A 22,754-nucleotide genomic window follows, 5' to 3' on the forward strand; every position below is an offset into this window, starting at 1 on the left:
ACTATAACATCCTGTGGACTGAATTGGTGGAGATTTTCCGTGTGGTGTGAGCAGAAGGCCCTAGATCCTTTCTCCTGCCCCAAACAAAAACTGCTCAATTGTCTTCTACACCTCTAAGCTGGCTTAAAAACCAACTCCGTTAAGAATTCATCTCAGTTAACTGGTGCCTACCACCATGGTGTAGATGGTAGACTCCTCTGTACAGCCTATAGTTGTACAATTTATGCGGGGCCTGCTTCAAATTGAAGCCTCCCCTAAGGCTTCCTGCTGTGTCTTGGGACCTCAAGTGGTGTTAGCTCAGCTGATAAAAGCTCCTTTTGAGCTTCTGCACAACTGTTACCTGAAGTACTTGACCTGGAAGGTCATTTTTGGTGGCAGTCACCTCAGCATTTAGGATCATATGCCTTAGTGACTTATCCACCTTACACTAAGTTTTCTCTCGACAGGGTGGTCTTGCATATGCACACGAAGTTCCTGCCTAAGGTGATGACGGTCTTTTGTTTTAACCAGTCCATCGTCCTGCCAACATTCTTTCCCAGGCCCCATGGCAAACGAGCACTGCACAGTTTAGACTGCAAGAGAGCCTTAGGCCTTCTACCTGGAGCAAACAGAAGCCCACAGACAGTTTTCCGTGTCAGGGCTCCAGATGTCGTCACCCATGTGTGACTACCACCCTGCTTGTCCTCAGAGAAACATTACAATGAAATATGGAACTTTTAGTTTAAAAAAACAAATAGCCTCCAACCTCAGAAATCTTTGTAATCATGAGTGAAAAAAAAGAATTAACCATTATCTGGAATGTGTTCAAATACAGCATTATAAAAATTCTGGGGCAATGCAGCAGACAGGTCAAGTATAAAGATTTATTTTTATTCCGGTGTAGAAATTTCTTTTAACGATATTCTTGACAAGTATCTCAGCTCCTTTCAGTTAAATATTAGCCAGTTTATTTCTTACTTTTCATGGTAAAGAAATACATAGACTGTTCCTCCAGCAGCCATAAGCCAGATAAACCAACGCATATGAGATGCCAGAGGTCCAAGCTCTCGTAAATTTAACCTAGAAAAAAAAATAGCTAGATATATTTACCACCTTTAAAGGAAACAAGAAGTTTTCATAATACATTTGTTTTTTTGTAAAGGGAGAGGGAAGAGAACATGAGGGGAAACAAATGTATCCTATTAAACAAGCCCAAACATCAAGGAAACAAATATACAGTCAAGTCAACAATCTAAGTAGCAATATCCTTATAGCAAAAATTATTAGAAAAATCAACTTTCACAAAATGTTAGTTTCATATTTGCCTGTTTAGCCTGCAAATGTTTTAGCCTCTTACTATTTGTTACAATATCATAATAAAATTTATTTTTAAGGTACATTGGTCAACAAGTTCTGATAAAAAAATGTATACTAAAATGCTAAAAAGATATGTATAAAAACAGTACATTTACTGTACTGTTATAGCTTATCTATTAGAAATTGGGCATTTTTTATAAAAATTCTATATGTAAATTGGGCCTTTAGTCATACAATCGAAAAATCAGCTGATAAATGCTAACCATCAGCATACGCATGGCTTTTAATATCATTAAACGTAACCATTTAGGAATGTTGTGGATACTGTCACTATAAGGACTATTTATTTATCAAGTGATGGGCAACATTTTGAACAAGCTAATGGGCTTAAAAGTAATTTCATGCAAAGTAAAATATTTGTGCATAAAGTCTTCTTGAGCTGGTTTCAGTATTGTTCCAAATGTGGTCCTTAATACCTTGTATACAGATGTATCATTTTAAAATGACATTCTGTGTGAACGAAAGCAATCATCCCTCTCTTAAAAAGATGCACGGATGTGTCTATGGAAATACTGAATAGTTTATCTTTTCACTCATAAACCCACATGCAAAGTAGGTCTTATTGCTTGTTTATTAAAATCATAACTGGAAACTGCAGTACTTTAGGACTATATACAATGTTTCCAGTACCTGAAAATGAGGGTTTTGTTTCTTACCATGGCGCATAAGATGAAGCAATGAAGATATAAATTACTATTCTGTCACACATGTGAAAACAATGCTCCATTGTCCTAATAAGAAAGAAAAAAAAATCATTTTTATTCTAAATGTTGCTGTACTAAAATGTAGTACTTTTCATTCTCTGAACAGAAAAACAAAACCAATTGTTATGAAGTTATTGTACTTGTGTGTAAGAAGAGCATTTTCATGTTTGGTTTACTTGAAAAAAGAAAGCAAATCAGAGTACAAACTGCTAAAACATAGAATGATTTACCTTAGGTGACTCTTTTTCCATGATACAATGTGAAACACAGTGGAAACTATGAAAAGGGCACATAGGCCCATTCCATAAATCCATGCTGTTATCTTTTCCCATCTATCATCTGACAGCCGATGAAGGAGTGCGCTACCCACAATGGCTGGGACAATGAGGAACTAATAAAGAAATTAACAAACAAGTCAGTACAAGTCAAACATGCCACACATACTTTTAAAAGAACTCCAAAGTTACTGAATCATGTTAAAGCACTATTTCAACATTTTAGAGCACTTGACTATACCTCCCTACATCCTCAAACAGGAAAAAAAAAAATCTTAATTTTTAAGAAGTTATTTTATTCAAGATTTTGTGGGTTGCTTCCAGGTGTGTTGCATTTATTACAAGAGTGCACAGCTCTGTAAGTCTTGACGTACTAATGGCGAGTGTCACAATCCAAATTTCAGACAAAGTTCCGTTTTCAGGTTGCCTGGTACCATGTTTTAAGTGTCTGAAAGCATTTTATTTTAGTAGCTTTAGATCACTGTCTTGGAAATGCATCTGTGAAACTGAATAACTACCACAAAAATAAGCATTTATAAAAAAAGTATCACAGCAGCCTGCAGTTGAAGGGAGTATTTCTACTTTATTAAAAAACCTTCACCTTTAGTTCCTATACTCGTATGTCCCTATCTGTAAATGAGGATTAACTCCAGACACCAGCTCTTGGTATTTCCCAACAAATTAGTAATTAAAATCAACCCTTTGACTTATAATGCAAACAAATCACTATACAAACAAAAGAAAAGAGAAAGGGAATGATATCTACAAGGAAAATGTGATGCACACAAATGAGAGATCAAGAGGGAAAGGAAAGGTTAGGTTAATTAGAATAGGGTTTTCACTTAGTTTGAGTCTTATGTTAGGTTTCAAAGTTTAAATTACTGCTCTTGCTCTCTGTACACACTATACAAGTTAATTACCTGTATGGTCACACAGAAAAAATATAAACCTCATTTGCCTATCTTCTTGTCAAGTACCCAATGAAAAGATGATTGTTCAGAACTTCTCTGCTTTAAAGGTACAAATATGCTTAAGAGTCTATAAAATACCATACTGCATTCCACGGAATTTAGAAATACTGTATTGGATTTCCCTCACTTCCTTGTTCTGTTTGCCAACTAACACTGAATGGGTGGTAATTTTACTATCTTGCTATGCCTTATTCTACTGTAAGTCTCTTCAAGATCCAATACTTTAGTTTGTCTGTCACCTTTTCATTCATGTTTTAAAAGGAAAACAAACATTTTCTGTCCCAGCAGACAATTCCCACCCTCCAAAAACTGCCTGCTTGGATGCAAAGTTGAAATAAAGCATTTTCTTTTAACAGACTGTACAGAGCACTCTAGTTAGCTAAGCCATGCAAGAACTAGAATGGCCACTGATGCATCAGAACGAGGCAACCATATTTAACTTTTGATAGGAGTGGATTCCAAGCAGGCTGACCATTTGTAATGTAAGAGCACTGGACTTAGTGGAGGCCATTTACAAACATCATTCACTCAGGATTGGTAAAATATAAATGCACAACCAGTGTTGTGGCTTTTCTTTAGGATAGCACTCAAGGGACGGCATGGGATTAACCATAAAATTGTCATCTGATGCTGTGATTTTTCTTTTTAAGTAAAGTGTTAGTAAATCAGCAAGAAAATCAATTAATAAAAAGGATGGAGCAGCAACAGGTAATAGTGCAGTCACCTGTCCAGCATATTTTCAGAAAAGAATTGCCTAACTGGAATTCCAATTTTAAAAAATTTCTTACTCCATATAGAAACCCATCTATACTTCTCCCTGCCTAGGCGCCTTTCCCCGCCCCACCCAAAATAAAAAACAAACAAAAAAAAACCAAAACCAAATACCAACAAAATGAAGAAAACTGGCCTTTTATAAAATTGTGTGAACATGTCACGTTTACATTTATCCAGACTGAATGGAGGCATTCTTAGGGTAGATTTAGAATAATATGGACTTAGATGTACACTTTGCAATTTTAAAAAGTATGGGGTGAATTTTAAAACCCTGGCGCATGCCAAAATCGGAAGATATGTGAATATGTCCGGCCGGTGTACGCCAAGCAAATTTTAAAAGCTGACCATGGTCTGAGAGGGACATGGACATTCCAGGACTTTATCATGAAATGTGCACATAAGTATTTACATGCACAAGCATGCGCCAGGATCCCCTGCTGCGTAACTTTACTATTACTATGGATAAGAACATAAGAAATTGCCATGCTGGGTCAGACCAAGGGTCCATCAAGCCCAGCATCCTGTTTCCAACAGAGGCCAAACCAGGCCACAAGAACCTGGCAATTACCCAAACACTAAGAAGATCCCATGCTACTGATGCAATTAATAGCAGTGGCTATTCCCTAAGTAAACTTGATTAATAGCAGTTAATGGACTTCTCCTCCAAGAACTTGTCCAAACCTTTTTTAAACCCAACTACACTAACCACATCCTCTGGCAACAAATTCCAGAGCTTTGTGCATAGAGTGAAAAAGAATTTTCTCCGATTAGTCTTAAATGTGCTACTTGCTAACTTCATGGAATGCCCCTTAGTTCTTCTATTATTTGAAAGTGTAAATAACAGATTCACATCTACTCGTTCAAGACCTCTCATGATCTTAAAGACCTCTATCATATCCCCCCCCGCCGTCTCTTCTCCAAGCTGAACAGCCCTAACCTCTTCAGTCTTTCCTCATAGGATGGCGTGTAAGTAGGGTAGTCAGCGGAGTTTTAAGTGTTAGGGCTAACAGGGGGAAAGGGAGACTATTAAACTAGGGGGTTGGGAAGTCCTATCCATAACTGGGGCAAACTGGGAACGAATTGGGAAAGCTAGCTATGGCGTTGGCGTGTGTCCCTTATAAAATTTCCTCCACTTACACGGTAGAGGCAGCATTTGTCCATATAAAATTGCACACGTACAGCCTATTTTATACCATGCGCTTATATACATGTGTTATGAAAAGGAAAATTGGTTCTTGCCTGCTAATGTTCGTTCCTGTAGTACCATAGATGTGTCAGACTCCTGGGTTTTGCCTCCCCTCCAGCAGATGGAGACAGAACATTTTACTATCACTGCCACTTAACCCGAGGTGCCACCTGCAGTCCCTCAATATTAATCTGTACCCAAACCAGAAATGCAAAAATCCATAATCAAGAGCTTCTAGAATTAACCCCCTTTGAACAAGCAGAGGGAAGAGGAAAACCTGAATTGAAAACTATGCCCACTCCAAAACCTTGTGTAGAACTAACAAAATAAAAACTGTGCCTTTCTTCAGAGTAAACAGACAAAAAACTGATTAGGAGAGTCCGCTCAATTTGGACTGATCTGTGGTACTACAGGAACGAAAATTAGCAGGTAAGAGCCAATTTTCCTTTCCCTGTATGTACCCAGATCAGTCCAGATTCCTTGGATGTACCAAAGCTTCCATAAACACAGTGGGACTGTGAGAGTCCCGCTTGAAGCACACTTTCAAAGCCCCTGGCCTCTGGAGCCTGGATATCCAAATGATAATGCTTGGCGAAAGTATGCAACGGCTTCCAAGTAGTCGCTCTACAGATTTCGTGCAGTGAAACTTGATGACACTCAGCCCACGAGGCTGCCTCGTGGGCTGAGAACGGGTAGAATGAGCCCGAAGCCCTTCTGGAACAGGACGACCCTGACAGATATACACAGAGCTAATCTCCTCTTTCAACATCTCGCAATTGTGGCTCCGGAAGCCTTATGACTCTTTTTGGCACCAGACCAGAGCACAAAAAGATGGTCTGACAAAATGGAAGCTGTTCGTAGCTGCCAGATACAGCAACAAAGTGCGCTTCACGTCTAATTGCCTAACTCCTTAGCTTCAGGCAACATAGGACTCTGATTCGGGAAGGATGGGATCTCAACTGACTTGTTTAAGTGGAAAGACAGTGTCATCTTCGGCAGAAAGGTCGGAACTGTTCAAGGAGACACCCTCATCCAAATCCTCAAAAAAGGCTCTCTGCACGAAAGTGCCTGAAACTCAGAGATGTGGTGTGCTGGACAGATTGCCACCAGGAAAACCACCTTCAAGGTGAGGTCTTTCAAAGTCACTCGTCTCAGAGGTTCAAATGGAGGCGCACACATGCCCCTTAGCACCACATTAAGACTCCAGAAGGGGCAAGGTCTCCGAAACGGCAGGCGCTATGCTTCGCTCCCTGAAGCGTACTACGTCCGGATGATCCGCCAGAGAAACGCTGCAAGCTTTACCACGAAGGCATCCTAAAGCCACCACCTGAACCAGGAGGGAATTAAAAGAAACCTTTGACCAAACACTCTTGCAAAAAAGCCAAAACATGTGCCACCGAAGCTTGCATGGGATCCACCCTCTGCTCAGAACACCAGACTTCAAACACCTTCCAGATTCTTGCGTAGGCCAGGGATGTGGAAGTCTTCAGAGATTGCAAAAAAGAGGAGCAATGACTTCTGAGTAACCTTTATTCCTCAAACACTGCCTCTCTAAAGCCAAGCTGCTAGACAAAAGCGATCTGCCTGATCCAAACAAAAAATGGGACCTTGGTCTAGAAGGTTCAGCAGATGAGCTAGCCAGAGTGGTCCCTCCACTAGATCCTCAAACCACGGATGCCTTGGTCACTCCAAGGTGACGAGAATCACTTCGGCCGGATGAACCTCTATGTGACTTACGATCTTGCCCACTAATGGCCATGGAGGGAAGACATACAGAAGGACATCCGTCAGCCAAGGCAGAACCAGGGCATCTTAGCTCCTCTGCTCCTCTTTCTCTTCGCAGACTGAAGAAATGCAGGGCCTTGGTATTGTGGAAAGTTGCCATCAAGTCCATGCATGGTGCGCCCTATTTCTAAGTGATGAGGCACAGCTGCTGTCTATTCAGAAAATCCGCTTGCATGTTGTCCATGCCTGCTATGTGGGAGGCTGCCAAACGCTCCAGATATTGTTCCACCCAGTCAATCAAAGGCCGGGCTTCCTACGCTACTGCTCGACTCTTGGTGCCCCCTGTCAGTTTATGTAAGATTCCGTGGTTGCATTGTCCAACAGGATCCTCACCGGCCTTCTCCTCACCAGGGGTAGAAATGCAGGGCCAGGAACACAGCTCTCGTCTCTAGACAATTGATGGACATTAAGGCTTCCTCTGCCGACCACTGTCCTTGCACTGACTGGTTCTGACACACCGCTCCCCAGCCAGAGAGACTGGCATTGGTGGTGAAGATTGTCCAGACCAGGATATCCAGGGTCTCACACCCAGTCTTAACTTGTCTGGCAGGAGCCACCAGGAAAGACTAGCCCGAGCACACTCCAAGCACTGGCAATTGGTCCCAGCGAGTCAGCAAATCTGACTGCAGTGGATGCATATGAGCAAACGCCCATGGCACCTGCTCCAAAAGTGGAAACCATAGACCCGGGAACTTGTAAGTAATCCCAGACCTTGGGCACCTGAGTTGCAACTTGGAAATCAGCTCTTCTGTAAGGAATACTTTCCCCACCCTAGAATCGAACTGCGCCCCCAGAAATTCCAAGCTCTGGGAGGAGATCAGATGACTCTTGGACAGACTGACTATCCACCCCCAAGGACCGCAAGCACCAAAGGACCAAGTCTATTGCCTGGTGACAGAGGATTTCTGACTTCGCCCGAATCAACTAGTTGTCCAAGTAGGGGTGGACCAGAACACCGTTTCTCTGGCTAGCTGGTAAAGGTCCTGGACATGGTCGCCAGACCAAAAGGAATAGCATAAAATTGAAAATGATCCCCCAAAATCATGAATCTCAGGATATCGCTGATGATCGGGCTGAATCCCTAAGTGCAGGTATGCCTCTGTCAAATCTAGAGCGCCCAGATATTCCCCCATGTGCACCACAGCAATCACCGACCGCAGGGTTTCCATTCGGAACCGAGGAACCTTCAAGGTCAAGTTCACCTTTTTTTTTTTTTTAAAATAGAGGATCAGACAGAACGTGACCTCCGTTTTGGGGAACTATGAAAATCAATGGAATAACGCCCTGTCGCCCACTCCTCTAGAGGGACATGAACGATGGCTCCCAGGTTGCGCAAGCGACATACGGTCTTTCTTACTGCCAACTCTTTTGCTTTGAATGTACATGGGAAGACCAAGAACCGATCTTTTAGCAGTTGAGCAAATTCTAAAGCGTAACCTTGTCTTATCACTCTTAAGATCCACTGGTCTGATGCGATTTTGGTCCACTCCTTGAAAAACAAAGCCAGACTGCCTCCAATCACCGGAACAGAGGAGTGGACAAGCCTCTCCTCATTGGGCAGATTTAGCTCCCCCACTGCCCTGAGAGGTGCCATCTCTACTAGGTCTACGCCCCCGAAAGGACTGGTTCCAAGACGGCTGTTGGCTTGGGATCTGTTGCTGTGTACTTCCAGACGTCTGGAGGGCCGAAAAATGCCGATTCCCTCAGAAACTGGCACGAGATGGTAGGAATCTCTTCCCTTTCGGCTTATACTCCGGCAACTTATGGATCTTATTCTTCCCAAGAGACTTGATCAACTCCTCCAAGTCCTTGCCAAAGAGCAGCTTCCCCTTGAAGGGCAAAGCTCCCAACTGAGACTTGGATGAAACGTTGGTGATCAATTCTGCAACCAGAGGAGCCTCTGGGCTGAGACCACCGATATCATTGTCCTGGAGGAGGTCATACAGGGCATTTGCACTATAAGCCACAACGGCCTCCAGTTGCTCCACCTGTTGGGCTTCAGCGCCAGACAAAGACCTGTTAGACTGTAGCTGCTGTACCCAGTGCAAGCCTGCCCGCAACATAAAACTGCCACACATAGCTACCCTTACCAAGGGCCGGCACATCAAACATTTCTTGAGGTGCACCTCCAACTTCCTATCCTGAAGGTCCTTCAGAGCTGCCGACACGGTAACTGGAACTGTGGTTTTCTTTGTTAGTTACCACTGAGACTGAAGCATCAACCTTCGGAACTTTCAGAAGTTCCAAGGTATCCTCAAACAAAGGATGCAATTTATCCATGGCCCTGCTGACCTTTAGGCTTGTGTCAGGAGTGTCTCACTCTCTAAACAAGGCACTGACAGACTTGTGAAACAGGAAGGATCTCGTTGGGCCACTGGTCCAATCTCTGAGTCTTCCCGTGGAACCTCAATACCCAGCTCATCCAGAATCATAGGTATCAGGGGCCCTAGTTCCTCCTTGTGAAACAACCGAACCACCTTCGGGTTGTCACCGTCGACGGAAGGATCCTTCAAAAGACTCTGACCCGGATCTTTATCTGGAAAACTTGGATCTGATCCCAGAGGATCCTGCACTGGCGGGTCCTCTGCCCCCGAAACCTCAGATGAGCTATCCACAGCGGGCAGCGGCCCCAAGGCTCTCAGGAGCTGCCGGACTCTCATAGTCCCCTCCTCCCTGAAGGACCTGGCTCTTGACCAGCCTTAGGGGGGGGGGGGCCCTTTTACCAATTTGCACTGCACAGACCTCCGAGCCTTATAGGCTTTGTGTAGGAGCAACACAAAATCCGAAGAAAAGGAGGAAGGGGGAAGTATCAAGAACATCCCCTGAAGGGGCTCCACCGGTGCCACCAGAGACAGTGGAAGAGGAAATTCCCCTCCCCTTCAGCGGCCCTTGCAGCAGCCCTGAAAGTGGACAAAATGGCTGCCATTCCCGCGCTTAGTAGAAAGGAATCGGGATCGGGTTGTCGTGCCGGCGAGAACCCTCCTGGCTCGCGGCACCTAGAAGATCTCACTGTCCCTGTGCTCCCTGAAGTGCCCTCTCCATCAGAGAGGCACCAGGAGCATTTTCTGTTGCACGATAAATGCGCCCGCGCGCCCCCACAGGCAGCACAGGCCGCACCACACTGCATAATCTCCGGCGCTGGGCAGCAAGTGCAGAGACCGTTGGAGGAAAAGGAACAACTGACTGAGCGCTCGATTGAGGGAGAAGTGCCGAGCTGACAGCGAGCCGTCCCACAGCCGCCTCCGACTGTCTGCAACTCGACACAGGCTCCGCGCATTTTTTTTTTTTTTTTTTTTTTTTAACTTTAAGCAAATGGCAAGAGACATAAGTACTTCCCTCAGAGAGATGACCGGAGGTTCAGTCCAACCCCCTGAGCGAGTGAACCAGGTCCCCCAGTTGTCAGTCCTGTCCAGCACAGAAGGTGTATGCTTAAAAAAGGGTCCCCCAACCCCTCCTCATCCGCCTCTTAAACCAGAGGGGATGGACCCACCGGGACCAAATCTCCTTAGCTCTTTTTTTTTTTTCTCTAGACTGCAGGTTTTGCACCTCCACCATCTGCTGGAGACAGAGAAATACTGAGGGACGGCAGGTAGCACCTCCAGTTAAGTGTGTCAGTAAAACTCTGTCTCCATCTGCTGGAGAGGAGGCAAAACCCAGTAGTCTGGCCTGATCTGGGTACGTACAGGGTATGGCTGCAACCTCTAGCGTGAGCCGGCAAAAGCGCATACATGTGCACCCCTGCGCTGGTATCAATAATATGTGCATAAATCAATAATACATTTATGCACATATTTTAGCAGGTTTAACTTCTATGGGTAGATTTGGTGGGATAATTTTCAAAGCAGATATGAAAAACTGCATGTATTTGCTGACTTTGCGGATAATTCTAACACACCATGCATAAAAAAAGGTACTACTTCCTACTCCATAACATTTTGCAATGAGTAAGAGGCTGTGTGTATGGCATGAGGAAAGAAAACTTTCTGTGTATAAATCAGCTTTACATGCAGAAGTCCCTTTGAAAATTATCCTTCCTAAATCTATAAAAGGCAAACTTCCTTTCAACTCCTCCACAATATCACTAACAGCGATTATTGAAAAGAACCAGCACCAAAATCGATCCTTGAGGTACTCCACTAATCACCTTTTATCTCCTCGGTGAGAGTACAGTCTATTTCCTTGGGATCCAGCCTTTATTCATGAGCCTTTTACGTGGGGCAGTATGAAAAGCTTTGTTGAAAGCAGTTGAGCAGAGAAAATGCTTTTTATTTTTACCCCTTTACCTAAGACCTCTCCACTATCCTCTTTCAAATAGGCATAAAAACATTCTCCTAGGACAAGCAGGAAGGTAGTTCTTACATAAGGATGACATTGGATGGAGCCCAGTACAGAAAACTTATGTCAAAGTCCCTCTTCAGGCTCTCTTTTTTTTTTTTTTTCCATGTGGCATTTCTCTTGAAATTGACTTTGGAAAAAAAAAAAAAAAAAAGGTTTTCAATCAACCTGTTCGGGTTTTTGCATGAATTCATCAATCACGGTCCCTTCTAGGTTCCCCAGTCAGGTTTTTCGGCGGTTCGTTAAGTCTTATTTTGCTTCCATTCCCCGCGATGGTGCCTCGGTGCCTGCCATCGCAGTCTCCCGTTTTTTACCTTCCTTTCGCTCATCCTGGCTTCATCCAGTTTCCACCTGTGCCCCCGAGGACCATGTCAATCATGGACCCCCATGAGTTGTGTGCCCTCTGCCTGGGGGCATCACATAATGTCCGGGGTTGCCGCATGTGCGCCCAGATGACCCCCAAGGGACGTCTCGCTCGGCTCGACAAGATGGAGAAGGTCTTCTGGTCGAGGAAGTCCTAGGCATCAACATCGGCATCAGTGGGGCCGTTGGTTCCTTCGATGCAGTTGGCAGATAGAGGAACTGAGGACCGGCCCCTGCCGGTCTCTTCCAAGTTGGATGTTGGGTTCATCAACCTTGGCACAGAGGGAAGCCAAGGAAGCATCGGCACTGGTTGCCCTCGATGCACAGTGCTGGGCTTGGGAAGGCGCTGGCTCATGCCATGATGCCCCCAAAGCGATTCTGCAGTGAGGAGTGCCTATTCTCCATGGATGGAGGGGGTCCGCGACTATCCCCACTGGTCCTGGTGCCAGTCACCAATCCACCTCAGGGCTTCAAGGAAGATTTGGCTGCCCTTCCTGCTTCCCAGTTGGTTTTGGTATTAGCAACTTTCGAAGAGCTGGAGCGCAGGCTACAGATGCCGGTCCAGCGGGCATTGCAGGGCATCAGATCAGCAGCACCATCGACACCTGGCAGGGCACTAATGCTTCCCCCGACAGATTATGATGCTCATTGCCGGTTCCTCTGAGGAGGAAGCTCTGTCGAGGCCAGCAGAGACACTGAGGCCTGCAGCCCCCCAGCCAGCTTTGCTGGGGCCAGCACTGGTGCTACCAAGGCCCATGCTTCTTCTGGACGAAGGCTAAGCACCCAAGGCCCCATCCCCTGTACACTACAGTGAGGATGAGGCCCCGTATGACACTGGGGGATGACACTGCGGACCCAGTATAACCTCTGACCAACGGTTCTTGTCCAAAGTCCGTCAAGGGTACCAATTAAACCTATTGAGTATCCTGTCAAATTGCCCCCGTACCCATTTTGGGGGCCAATAGTGCATCAGGAGGTACTATTTCAGGAGCTTTCCGCTCTCTTAACAGTCAGAGCGGTCGAGCCTGTCCTACCAGGACAAAGAGGGCAAGGATTCTACTCCCAGTACTTCTGATTCCTAAGAGAACAGGGAGACTCTATCCCATCCTAGACCTAAGGGCCTTGAACAGATTTCTCAAAAAAGAAAGGTTCAAGATGATTTCCCTGGGTACCCTGATTCCCCTCCTACAAAAAGGGACTGGCTATGCTCTCTCGATTTTAAAGGATGCATACACCCACATTGAGATCTTCTCGGGTCACAGGAAGTATCTCAGATTTGTGGTGGGAATACAGCACTTCCGGTATTGGGTGTTTCCATTCAGGCTCACATCTGCCCCACGGGTCTTCACAAAATTTTAGACTAGGAATGCATGTCTTCCCTTATCTGGACGATTGGTTGTTCAAGAGCACATCTCAGGCAGGGGCCATTGAGTCCTTGTGCTTGATCATTCGGGTGTTGGGTTCGTTCCCAAAGTTCCATCTCAGCCCATCACCTCAGTTGGACTTCATAGGAGCCCTGCTAGACAAGGCTCTGGCTAAGGCCTTTCTGTACCGTCAGATGGCCGCCACCTTGGCGACCATTGCATTAGAGATTCAGCAGAGCTAGCAGGTGTCAACCTGGCAAATGCTGAGGCTGTTGAGCCATACGGCTGCAGCCGTCCATGTTACTCGCTTGGCATGTTTATACATGCGCAGAGCCAAAATGGACCATGAGGTTACAGTGGCACCGGGTCACTCAGAGCTTTCTGGATTGCATCAGTCACTCTGTCTCTCTGGGACTCATTGTCCTGGTGGCGAGTCCATTACAATCTGGAACAGGGGATCTTGTATCAGTCTCCCTACCCAAATTGTCCTAACCATGGATGCATCTATGCTGGAGTTGGGAGCTCATGCAGGTGCCTCGGTTTGGTTCTGCTCCCTGTACAGGTCAGATGGCAAACCAGCCTCTGATGCCCTTGCCTTTCATTGGGGCAAGGGTCTTCTGTATGCATATCCTCTGATTCCCTTAGTGGCGAACACTCTCTTGAAGCTTTGCGAGGACAAAGGTACCATGATTCTCATGGCCCCCATTGGCCGAGACAGGTCTGGTTTCCACTTCTACGGGAGTTGTCCATCCGGAGATGGATCAGTCTGGGGACGTCCCCAGATCATATCATGCAAGGCTAAGGCAGGCTACGGCATCCCTAACTCCAGGCCCTGTCGCTCACAGCCCGTCTGAGAGGTTAATTCTGCAGCCTCTTGATCTTTCAGAAGATGTCTCAGGTCATGATGGCTTCTAGAAAGCTTTCTACCAGAAAGTCCTATGGACTGAAGTGGAGGAGGTTTTCAGTGTGGTGTGAACAGGTGGCCCTTGATCCATTCTCCTGTCCCACACAAAAACTGCTTGATTACCTTCTATGCCTATCGGAAGCTAGCTTAAAAAACAACTCCATTAGAGTTCTATCTTATTGCAATTGGCACATACCACCAAGTTGTAAATGGTACGCCCATCTCTGTACAACTATAGGCTGTACAGTTTCATGCGGGGCCTGTTTCAAAAGAAGCCTCCCGCTGTGTCTTGGGACCTCAGCGTGGTGTTAGCTCAGCTGATGAAAAACTCCTTTTGAGCCACTGCGCACCTGTAACCTGAAGTACTTGACCTGGAAGGTCATATTTTTGTTGGCAGTCACTTCAGAGAGCTCCAGGCTTTAATGACCTATCCATCTTATACTGTTTTATCACAACAGAGTGGTCTTGCATACTACCCTAAATTCCTGCCTAAGGTGGTGACAGATTTTCATCTTAACCAGTCAATCATCCTGCTGATATTGTTTCCCAGGCCCCATTCACACCAAGACGAATGAGCACTGCACAGTTTGGACTATAAGCGAACCTTAGCCTTCTATCTGGAGCGGACAGAAGCCCATAGAAAGTCCACCAAACTTTTTTTTTCTTTTGATAGGAATAGGATGGGCATTGCCATTACCAAACAGACACTATCCAATTGGCTAGCAGATTGCATCTCCTCCTGTTCTGCCCAGGTGGGACTGCATCTTGGGGGTCATGTCGAGGCTTATTCTTTCAGAGCCATGGTAGTGTCTGAGGCCCACTTGCGAGCAGTTCCCAGAGAGGAAATCTGCAAGGCTGTGACGTGGAGTTCTCTCCAGACACTTGCATCTCATTACTGTCTGGAAGGGAATGGTCGACGCAATAGTAGGTTCGGCTAGTCTGTCCTTCGGAACCTGTTTGAGGTGTAGAACACAGCTCTCCCACCCAGGGCCTGTTTGGGTTCAGGCTGTCTCCCCCTCTGTTACCAACAGCACTGGTGGTGGTGTATTGATCCACTTTTTTTTGTTGGGAAGCATTCTGTAGCTAGAGATTCACCAATGTGAGGACTACCATCCTGCTTGTCCTCTGAGAAAGGAGAGTTGCTTACCTGTAACAGGTATTCTCAGAGGACAGCAAGATGTTAGTCCTCACGAAACCCGCCCGCCACTTGCAGAGTTGGGTTTCTCCTTTTATTTTAATCGTAATTCTATATTACAAGACTGAAGGACCCCACATGGATGCATGGTGGGCATGCTCAGTGTGCCTAGTCAAAGTTCTAAAAACTGACAAGTTTTTTTCCGCATCGGGAATCCATCTGATGATGTCTCCCATGTGTCAGGACTAATATCCTGTTGTCCTTGGAGAACACCTGTTACAGGTAAGCAACTCTGCTTTATACCTTATCCTAACTGATGACTCTATATGGTGGTAGTTTAAAATCCCCTTTTCTGTTGAATTAAAATATTAAATTTAGGAAGGATAATTTTCAAAGGGACTTCTGCATGTAAAGCTGATTTATACACAGAAAGTTTTCTTTCCTCATGCCATACACACAGCCTCTTACTTATAGATGTCACTAAGATGCCATACACACAGCCTCTTACTTATAGATGTCACTAAGATCTGCAATAGAATGGATACTCCTAAAGAAGTAGAGAGAATGGGAAGTGATCTAAGGAAGTTTGAAGAATGGTTGAAAGTTCCAGTGTTAATATTCAATGCCAAAAAGTGCAGTTATGCTTTGAGGTGCAAAAGTCCAAAGGAGCAATATGTGATGGGAGATGAGCGAATGATGAGCATGGACTGGAAGTGAGAGTGAGGTGAAAGTATCGGATGATCTGCAAGTAGCGAAACAGTGTGACAAGGGCCAGAGGGATGCTAGGCTGTACAGAGAGGAATAACTAGCATACCATATTGGGTAATAATGCCCCTATATGGTTCTGGAGGCCATCTCTCAAAAAGGAGAAGTAAAAAAATAGAAGCAATCCAGAGAAAGGCAACCAATGCAGTGCAGTATCTACACCAGAAGAGCTATGAGAGGAGATTTGAGGGCTTAAATATGTATACCCTACAGGAGAGGTGGAAAAGTGTACATATGGTACAGACCTCTAAATATCTGAAAGATATTAAAAGTGCACAAGAGACAACCTTTTTTAATGGAAAGGAATCTGTAGAACTAGGGGGTCATAACATGAAACACTAGGGTGGTAAACTCAGAAACATCAGAAAATAGTTTTTCCACAGAAATGGTAGTGGATGCCTGAAATGCCTTCTCTAAAGGAGATGGTGAAGAAAAACAATGATGGAATTCAAAAGGACATGGGATAGAGGATTCTGGATGCGAAGAGGGCAGAAATTAAGCACTGGGATAACATATGGTAATTTTTCTGAATGCTGGAAACCTACTCAGGGCAACAGTTACCACCTTGTTGAGTGGACTGGATGAACCATTTGGTCTTTGTCTGCCTTCATTTACCATATTCACCTTCATTTTCCCCTCAACAATACCTTTCAAAAGATTTACAGGATTATATATCTTTTTAGCAAAATTAGAATTTAGTTTACATGAAAAGGAAAAATTAGTCCTTACCTGTTAATTTTCGTTCCTGTAGTACCACGGATCAGTCCAGAGTCCTGGGTTTTGTCTCTCTTCCAGCAGATGGAGACAGAGAAGTTTTGACAGACTGTCTTATATGCCAAGGTGCCACCTACAGTCCATCAGTATTACTCAGTGTCATAGTTTGGCTTTGAACCATTCTACTATCTATAACCAAACATAGAATCCAAAGTGGATCACTAACCCCAAATGGGAACAGAACACGTTGAACACTGTAATCAAGTTTGATCTGCAGACCCGAAATGAATAAGAAACTGTAAACGAGCGGACTCTCCGTTCCTTCTATGAAAACGGGTGGGATTCTGGACTAATACATGGTACTACAGGAACAAAAATTAACAGGCAAGGACTAATTTTCTTTTCCCTGTACGTACCTGGATCAGTCCAGATTCCTGGGATGTACCAGAGCTTTTCTTACCTGGGATGGGATCCAGAGAGGCTTGCTCAGAGCACTCCTTTGCCAAATCCCTCAGAACCCTTAGCATGGTCATCCAGCCTGTAATGCCGTGCAAAGGTATGCAAAGATTTCCAAGTAGCCGCTCTACAAATCTCTTGTGACGATATCTATTGGCACTCCGCCCAAGATGCCACCTGCGAGTAGGTATGCACCCCCATCGGCAAGGGCTTACCACACAATAAGTATGCTGAATGTATAGCTTCCTTCAACCAGCGGGCTATTGTTGTTTAGATGCCATATTACCTCTTTTCGGTCCACTCCATAGCACGAAAAGATGATCAGACAGATGAAAACTGTTACCTCTAGATAACGCAGCAAGGCTCTGCGGACATCCAGCTTCTGTAACTCCCTAGAGACGGGATCTGACCAGTCCAGATTTGGAAAGGATGGAAGCTCCACTGACTGATTCAAATGCAAGGCAGAAACCACCTTTGGAAGAAAGGAAGGAACAGTCCGCAAAGAAACTCCAGAATCAGAAATTCTTAGGAAAGGCTCACAGCATGACAACGCTTGGAGCTCGGACACTCTTATGCGCTGAAATAATTGCCACCAGAAAAATTACCTTCAACGTGAGATCTTTCAACGTTGCTCTTTTTAGAGGCTCAAAAGGCGCAGTACCTAGGGTTGTAAGAACCAAATTTAGATTCCAGGAAGGACAAGGATGTCTGACTGGGGGACGTAAATGCTTAGCACCCCGAAGAAAACGAGCCAACGACAAGACAAGCCCTTGGATAGACCAGCTTGAAGAAAACACAAAATATCAGACATGGACGCCATTCGGGCTTGCTTCGGCACCCCAAGCATTCACAAAGTGCCTAGAGGTGGCAGCGGCCCATTTACGCAAGGAAAGCATACATGTTTTTCCTTATCTGGACGACTGGCTCATCAAAAGCCAATCAAGCCAAGGAGCTCTCAACTCGCTCAAACACACAATCTGCTTCACTCGTTGGGATTTCTAATCAACTATCAAAAATCCCACCTCATACAGTCTTGCCTTCTACAGTTTATTGGAGCAGAATTGAACACAACCGTATGGAAAACCTTCCCAAGGACCGCGCTGACACGCTCTCCAGATAGCGACATCGCTGCACACAAAACAAACGGCTACAGCCCATCAGTTCCTTACTCTGCTAGGCCACATGGCTTCCACGGTCCACGTCACTCCCCTGACCCGATTAGCCATGAGAATGACACAATGAACATTGAGATCACAGTGGCTACAAATCATTCAACCACTGTCGTCTCCAATAAACATAACCCACCAGTTACGTTCATCTCTCCTCTGGTGGACGAACACCTTGTTCATACGCCAACCTTTCCAGCAACCAGATCCACAAGTCACCTTAACTACAGATGCATCCACCTTAGGTCAGGGAGTGCATGTAGACAATTTTCAGACTCAAGGTACTTGGATAAAACTCGAAGCAACATTTCAAATCAACTTCCTAGAGCTTCGAGCTATACGTTATGCGTTCAAGGACTGCCTTTCACATAAGACTGTTCTAATACAAACAGACAACACAGTTGCCATGTGGTACCTGAACAAACAAGGGGGTACAGGCTCTTATCTCCTTTGCCAAGAAGCCGCACAAATTTGGGACTGGGCCCTGCCTGACATTCCATGTTTCTCCGGGCCACTTATCTAGCAGGCATACACAACATAGTTGCAGATCGCCTCAGTCGTCAGTTCCAGCCCCACGAGTGGTCCTTGGATCCTTTAGTAGCAACAAGGATATTCCAACGTTGGTGTCAGACAACAATGGACCTCTTTGCATCCGAACTGAATCACAAAGTGGCAGATTCTGCTCCCTGCACAAACAGAGAAACCAGTTAGTCATGGACGCCTTTGCTCACCCCTGGAACTCAGGTCTTCTATACGCGTATCCCCCGATACCGCTCATAACCAAAACTCTAGTGAAGCTGCAACAGGACAAAGGGCCAATGATACGCATAGCCCCTTATTGGCCTCGACAGGCATAGTTTCCCATACTTCTCGGCCAGACAGCCAATTCGCCTGGGCACAGCACCCACTCTCATAACTCAGGATCAGGGCAGGTTGCGCCATCCCAACCTTCAATCCATATCCCTCACAGCCTGGATGTTGAAAGCTTGATCCTACAACCACTCAATCTTCCAACTAATGTCTCTCAAGTGCTTGTAGCTTCACGAAAATCCTATCGTAAGTGGAAAAGATTCACCATGTGGTGCACACAGAAAAGTATTTATCCCTTTTCCTGCCCCACATTGTCTTTATTGGACTATCTCTAGCACCTTTCAGACTCTAGCCTCCAGACTTCCTTGGTAAGGGTACACCTGAGTGCAATCTCAGCTTACCACAAGGGAGTAGGGGATGCTCCAATATCAGCTCAATCCCTTGTCAGTAGGTTTATGAGAGGTTTAATTCAACTTAAACCCCCTTTACAGCCACCAGTCACAGAATGGGACCTTAATGTAGTACTAGCAAGGCTCACGTGTTCTCCTTTTGAGCCCATAAATTCCTGCGATGTTAAATTTCTTTCCTGGAAAGTTCTCTTCCTAGTAGCTATTACATCTGTAGAAGAGTTAGTGAGTTACAAGCACTTGTAATATACTCACCCTATACCAGGTTCCTACATGACAGAGTGGTAATCCGTACTCACCCTAAATTCCTTCCCAAGGTGGTTACTGACTTCCACTTGAATCAGTCTATAAATTTGCCCATATTCTTTCCCAGTCCTCACTCGCTCCAAGGCGAAAGAGTTTTACACACCTTAGACGGTAAACGCGCGCTAGCATATTATCTAGAACGCACTAAAGTCTATAGGGACTCCACCCAGCTCTTTGTTTCTTTTGATAAAAACAAATCGGGTAAAGCAGTGGGCAAGCAAACACTCTCTAACTGGCTAGCAGACTGTATAGATTTCTGCTATGAAAAAGCAGGCCTCTCTCTCCAGGGACGAGTAAAGGCGCATTCAGTTAGAGCAATGGCAACCACAATAGCACACTATCGTTCCATACCAATTGGTGACATATGCAAGGCTGCAACATGAAGCTCTCTTCACACATTTGCAGCCCATTACTGCTTGGACAAGGAATGACGACAAGATTCAGCCTTTGGATAATCTGTCTTGAATTTATTTCCATTATGATCCCAACTCCTTCCACATCCAACCTGCTGTGATTTCAGGCTGCCTCATTTTTCCCCCAACAGTACACCAGTTGTGCCTGTTGCACAAGTTGTACGCTGTTGGTCCAATACAAGATGAATCAGCTTGTAGCTTGCTAATGACCCATATGCGAGGACTATCATCCTGCTTGTCCTGGGATAAAGCAAAATTGCTTACCTGTAATAAGTGTTATCCCAGGACAGCAGGAGTCATCCTGCTATCTGCCACCCCGCAGAGTTGGGTCTGAAAAGTTATTATTATTTTATTTTTGCTCTTATTGCTACAAACGAGACTGAAGGGAGACCCCTGTGGCTCGAGGGATCATAGCATGCTGGGCATGCTCAGTGGGCTTAATATGCCAGTCAAAAGTTTCTAGAAACTTTTGCCGAGAAAGTTTTCTGTGATATGGGTGACATCACTGGATGGAGCCCTATGTGAGGACTACATCCTGCTGTCCTGGGATAACACCTATTACAGGTAAATAATTTTGCTATATGCTTTGCAATTATATGTATTCAATTTATAATAATTTAATATATTATAAATGAGGCTAGTGTGTATATAATTATTTCTTTATTGCATTAACGTTTCTAAATATGGCTCATAATTGCAGGTAAACATGAAAGAGAAGCATGAAAGGGTCTGTAAATATTTTGGAGGTTGCAAAAGGGGTCCATGCTCCCAAAACATTTGGGACTTCTGTTCTATGCAAAAACATGTCAAAAAAACAGTAAGTAATGTTGTAAGTATTCATATTGACTGCATTCAGAAAAGAAACACATTTACTTACTGCATGGGTATAACAGTTAGCAGCATGTTCATACCAGGTAGGTTTATAGCGGGAGTTTGCTGGCGCACGGTGGTTCATGAACCTGTCAAAAGAAGAACTCCTCTTGGGAAAGGTCATTTCTTTTCTGAAACAAACAAAAAAAAAAAAAAATGTATATAAAAATTTTTCCAAACCATACATTATGCAAAAATGTTTTACACTGTAACAAATATGGATTTAAATATGTGGAAGTCCTTTTCACTCACTGTGGCTTCTATTCTGCAAAATGTGGGAGGTATACAAAAATGTATTAAAGAGCAGAATATACTTCTCCCTCGCCTCTACTCCCACCCCTCCTAGAAGGTATTTTTAGCAGCAGGGAAGAATGTTCAATGAGAAATTACTACTTACCTGATAATTTCCTTTTCTTTAGGATGGTCAGATAAATCCAGAACAAGTGAGTTATGCACCTCTACCAGCAGATGGAGACGGAGCAAACTGACATCACAGTATATATACCTCTTGCAGTGACATCAGCCTGCCAGTATTTTCTTCAGAAACAAACTGTGGACAGACTAGCAAAAAACTTGATTAAAAACAGATAACCATGTCAATACTCAGACAACAGGAAGCACCAAGCTCAGACAAGAAATGTATTAACAGTCTAGGGACTGGACTAACAGTTATCAGTAATCCCTGTAACACAGTCATACAAGAAGACCATAGTACCATCATTCGGCAACCAAGGGAAGGGAAGCTGGATTCATCTGACCTCTCCTAAAGAAAAAAGTTATCAGGTAAGCAGTAATTTCTCATTTCTTAGTGTCCAGTCAGATGAATCCAGAACAAGTGGAATGTACCCAAACTACTCCCAAATAGGGCGGGAGGCTGCCTACGGTCCTGTCAAAACCACAAATGCAAAGGCTGCGTTCTCCCAGGCCTGCACATCCAGATAATAACACCTAGAAAAGGTGTATAAGGAAGACCACATCGCAGCTTGGCAAATGTTGACAGGAGACAACAATCTAACTTCTGCCCATGACACTGCCTGAGCCCTAGTGGAAGAAGCCCTAACCTGACTAGGTAACAGCTTGCCAGCATCAAATGTATGCTGCTGTGACTACTTCCTTATTCCAGCAGGTTACTGTAGCCCACGAGGCCAACTCTCCTTGTTTAGTACTGCCGTGAAGAACAAATGCAATGTTTTCCGTAAAGGTTCAGTAACCTCCAAATACTGGATGATATGTCTCTTGACATCCAAGGATCACAACAGTCGATACTCCCCCACTTCTTTCTCTCTCTCTGTCCAGAGATGGCTGGGAGATAGAATGATTCAAGTGAAATTTAGTGATCAACTTTGGTAAAAAGAAGGAAGGAACAGTACACACCTGTATCACCCCCTGGAGTCACCCAGAGGAAGGGCTCCCAGCAAGACACGGCCTGCAGCTCGGAAACTCTCTGCGCAGAACAAACTGAAAAAAGTGTTTCTTGTGGCAAGGTCAGTAACCGCAAGGACAGGTTATGCACTGGTCTAAATTTAGGACCCGCTAAGAAATCCAAGACCAAATTTAGACTCCATAAGGGTACTGGAAACATCAAGGGAGGTCAAAGATGTTTCAGGAAACAGGTCACATCAGGATGAGCCGACAAGGAACCACCATTCACCGGGGCCCTGAAACAGACGAGAGCCGCTACTTGTACCTTTAAGG

General features: G+C 44.8%; 1 protein-coding gene across 5 annotated transcripts in view; it reads right to left on the bottom strand.

The window, feature by feature from the left end:
* Window positions 1-22,754, bottom strand: part of MMD (monocyte to macrophage differentiation associated) — a 69,476-nt gene that overhangs the window by 35,580 nt on the left and 11,142 nt on the right. For all 5 annotated transcript variants that reach the window (XM_029600685.1, XM_029600684.1, XM_029600682.1 and 2 more), the window contains 4 exons: window positions 21,067-21,190; window positions 2,291-2,451; window positions 2,013-2,087; window positions 958-1,059 (listed from right to left, as the gene is read on the bottom strand). In XM_029600685.1, the coding sequence (XP_029456545.1) occupies window positions 958-1,059; window positions 2,013-2,087; window positions 2,291-2,451; window positions 21,067-21,190 (462 nt within the window). The remainder of the gene's footprint in view (window positions 1-957; window positions 1,060-2,012; window positions 2,088-2,290; window positions 2,452-21,066; window positions 21,191-22,754) is intronic.

This window comes from Rhinatrema bivittatum, chromosome 4, assembly GCF_901001135.1.
Source record: "Rhinatrema bivittatum chromosome 4, aRhiBiv1.1, whole genome shotgun sequence".
Classification (NCBI taxonomy): Eukaryota; Metazoa; Chordata; class Amphibia; order Gymnophiona; family Rhinatrematidae; genus Rhinatrema; species Rhinatrema bivittatum.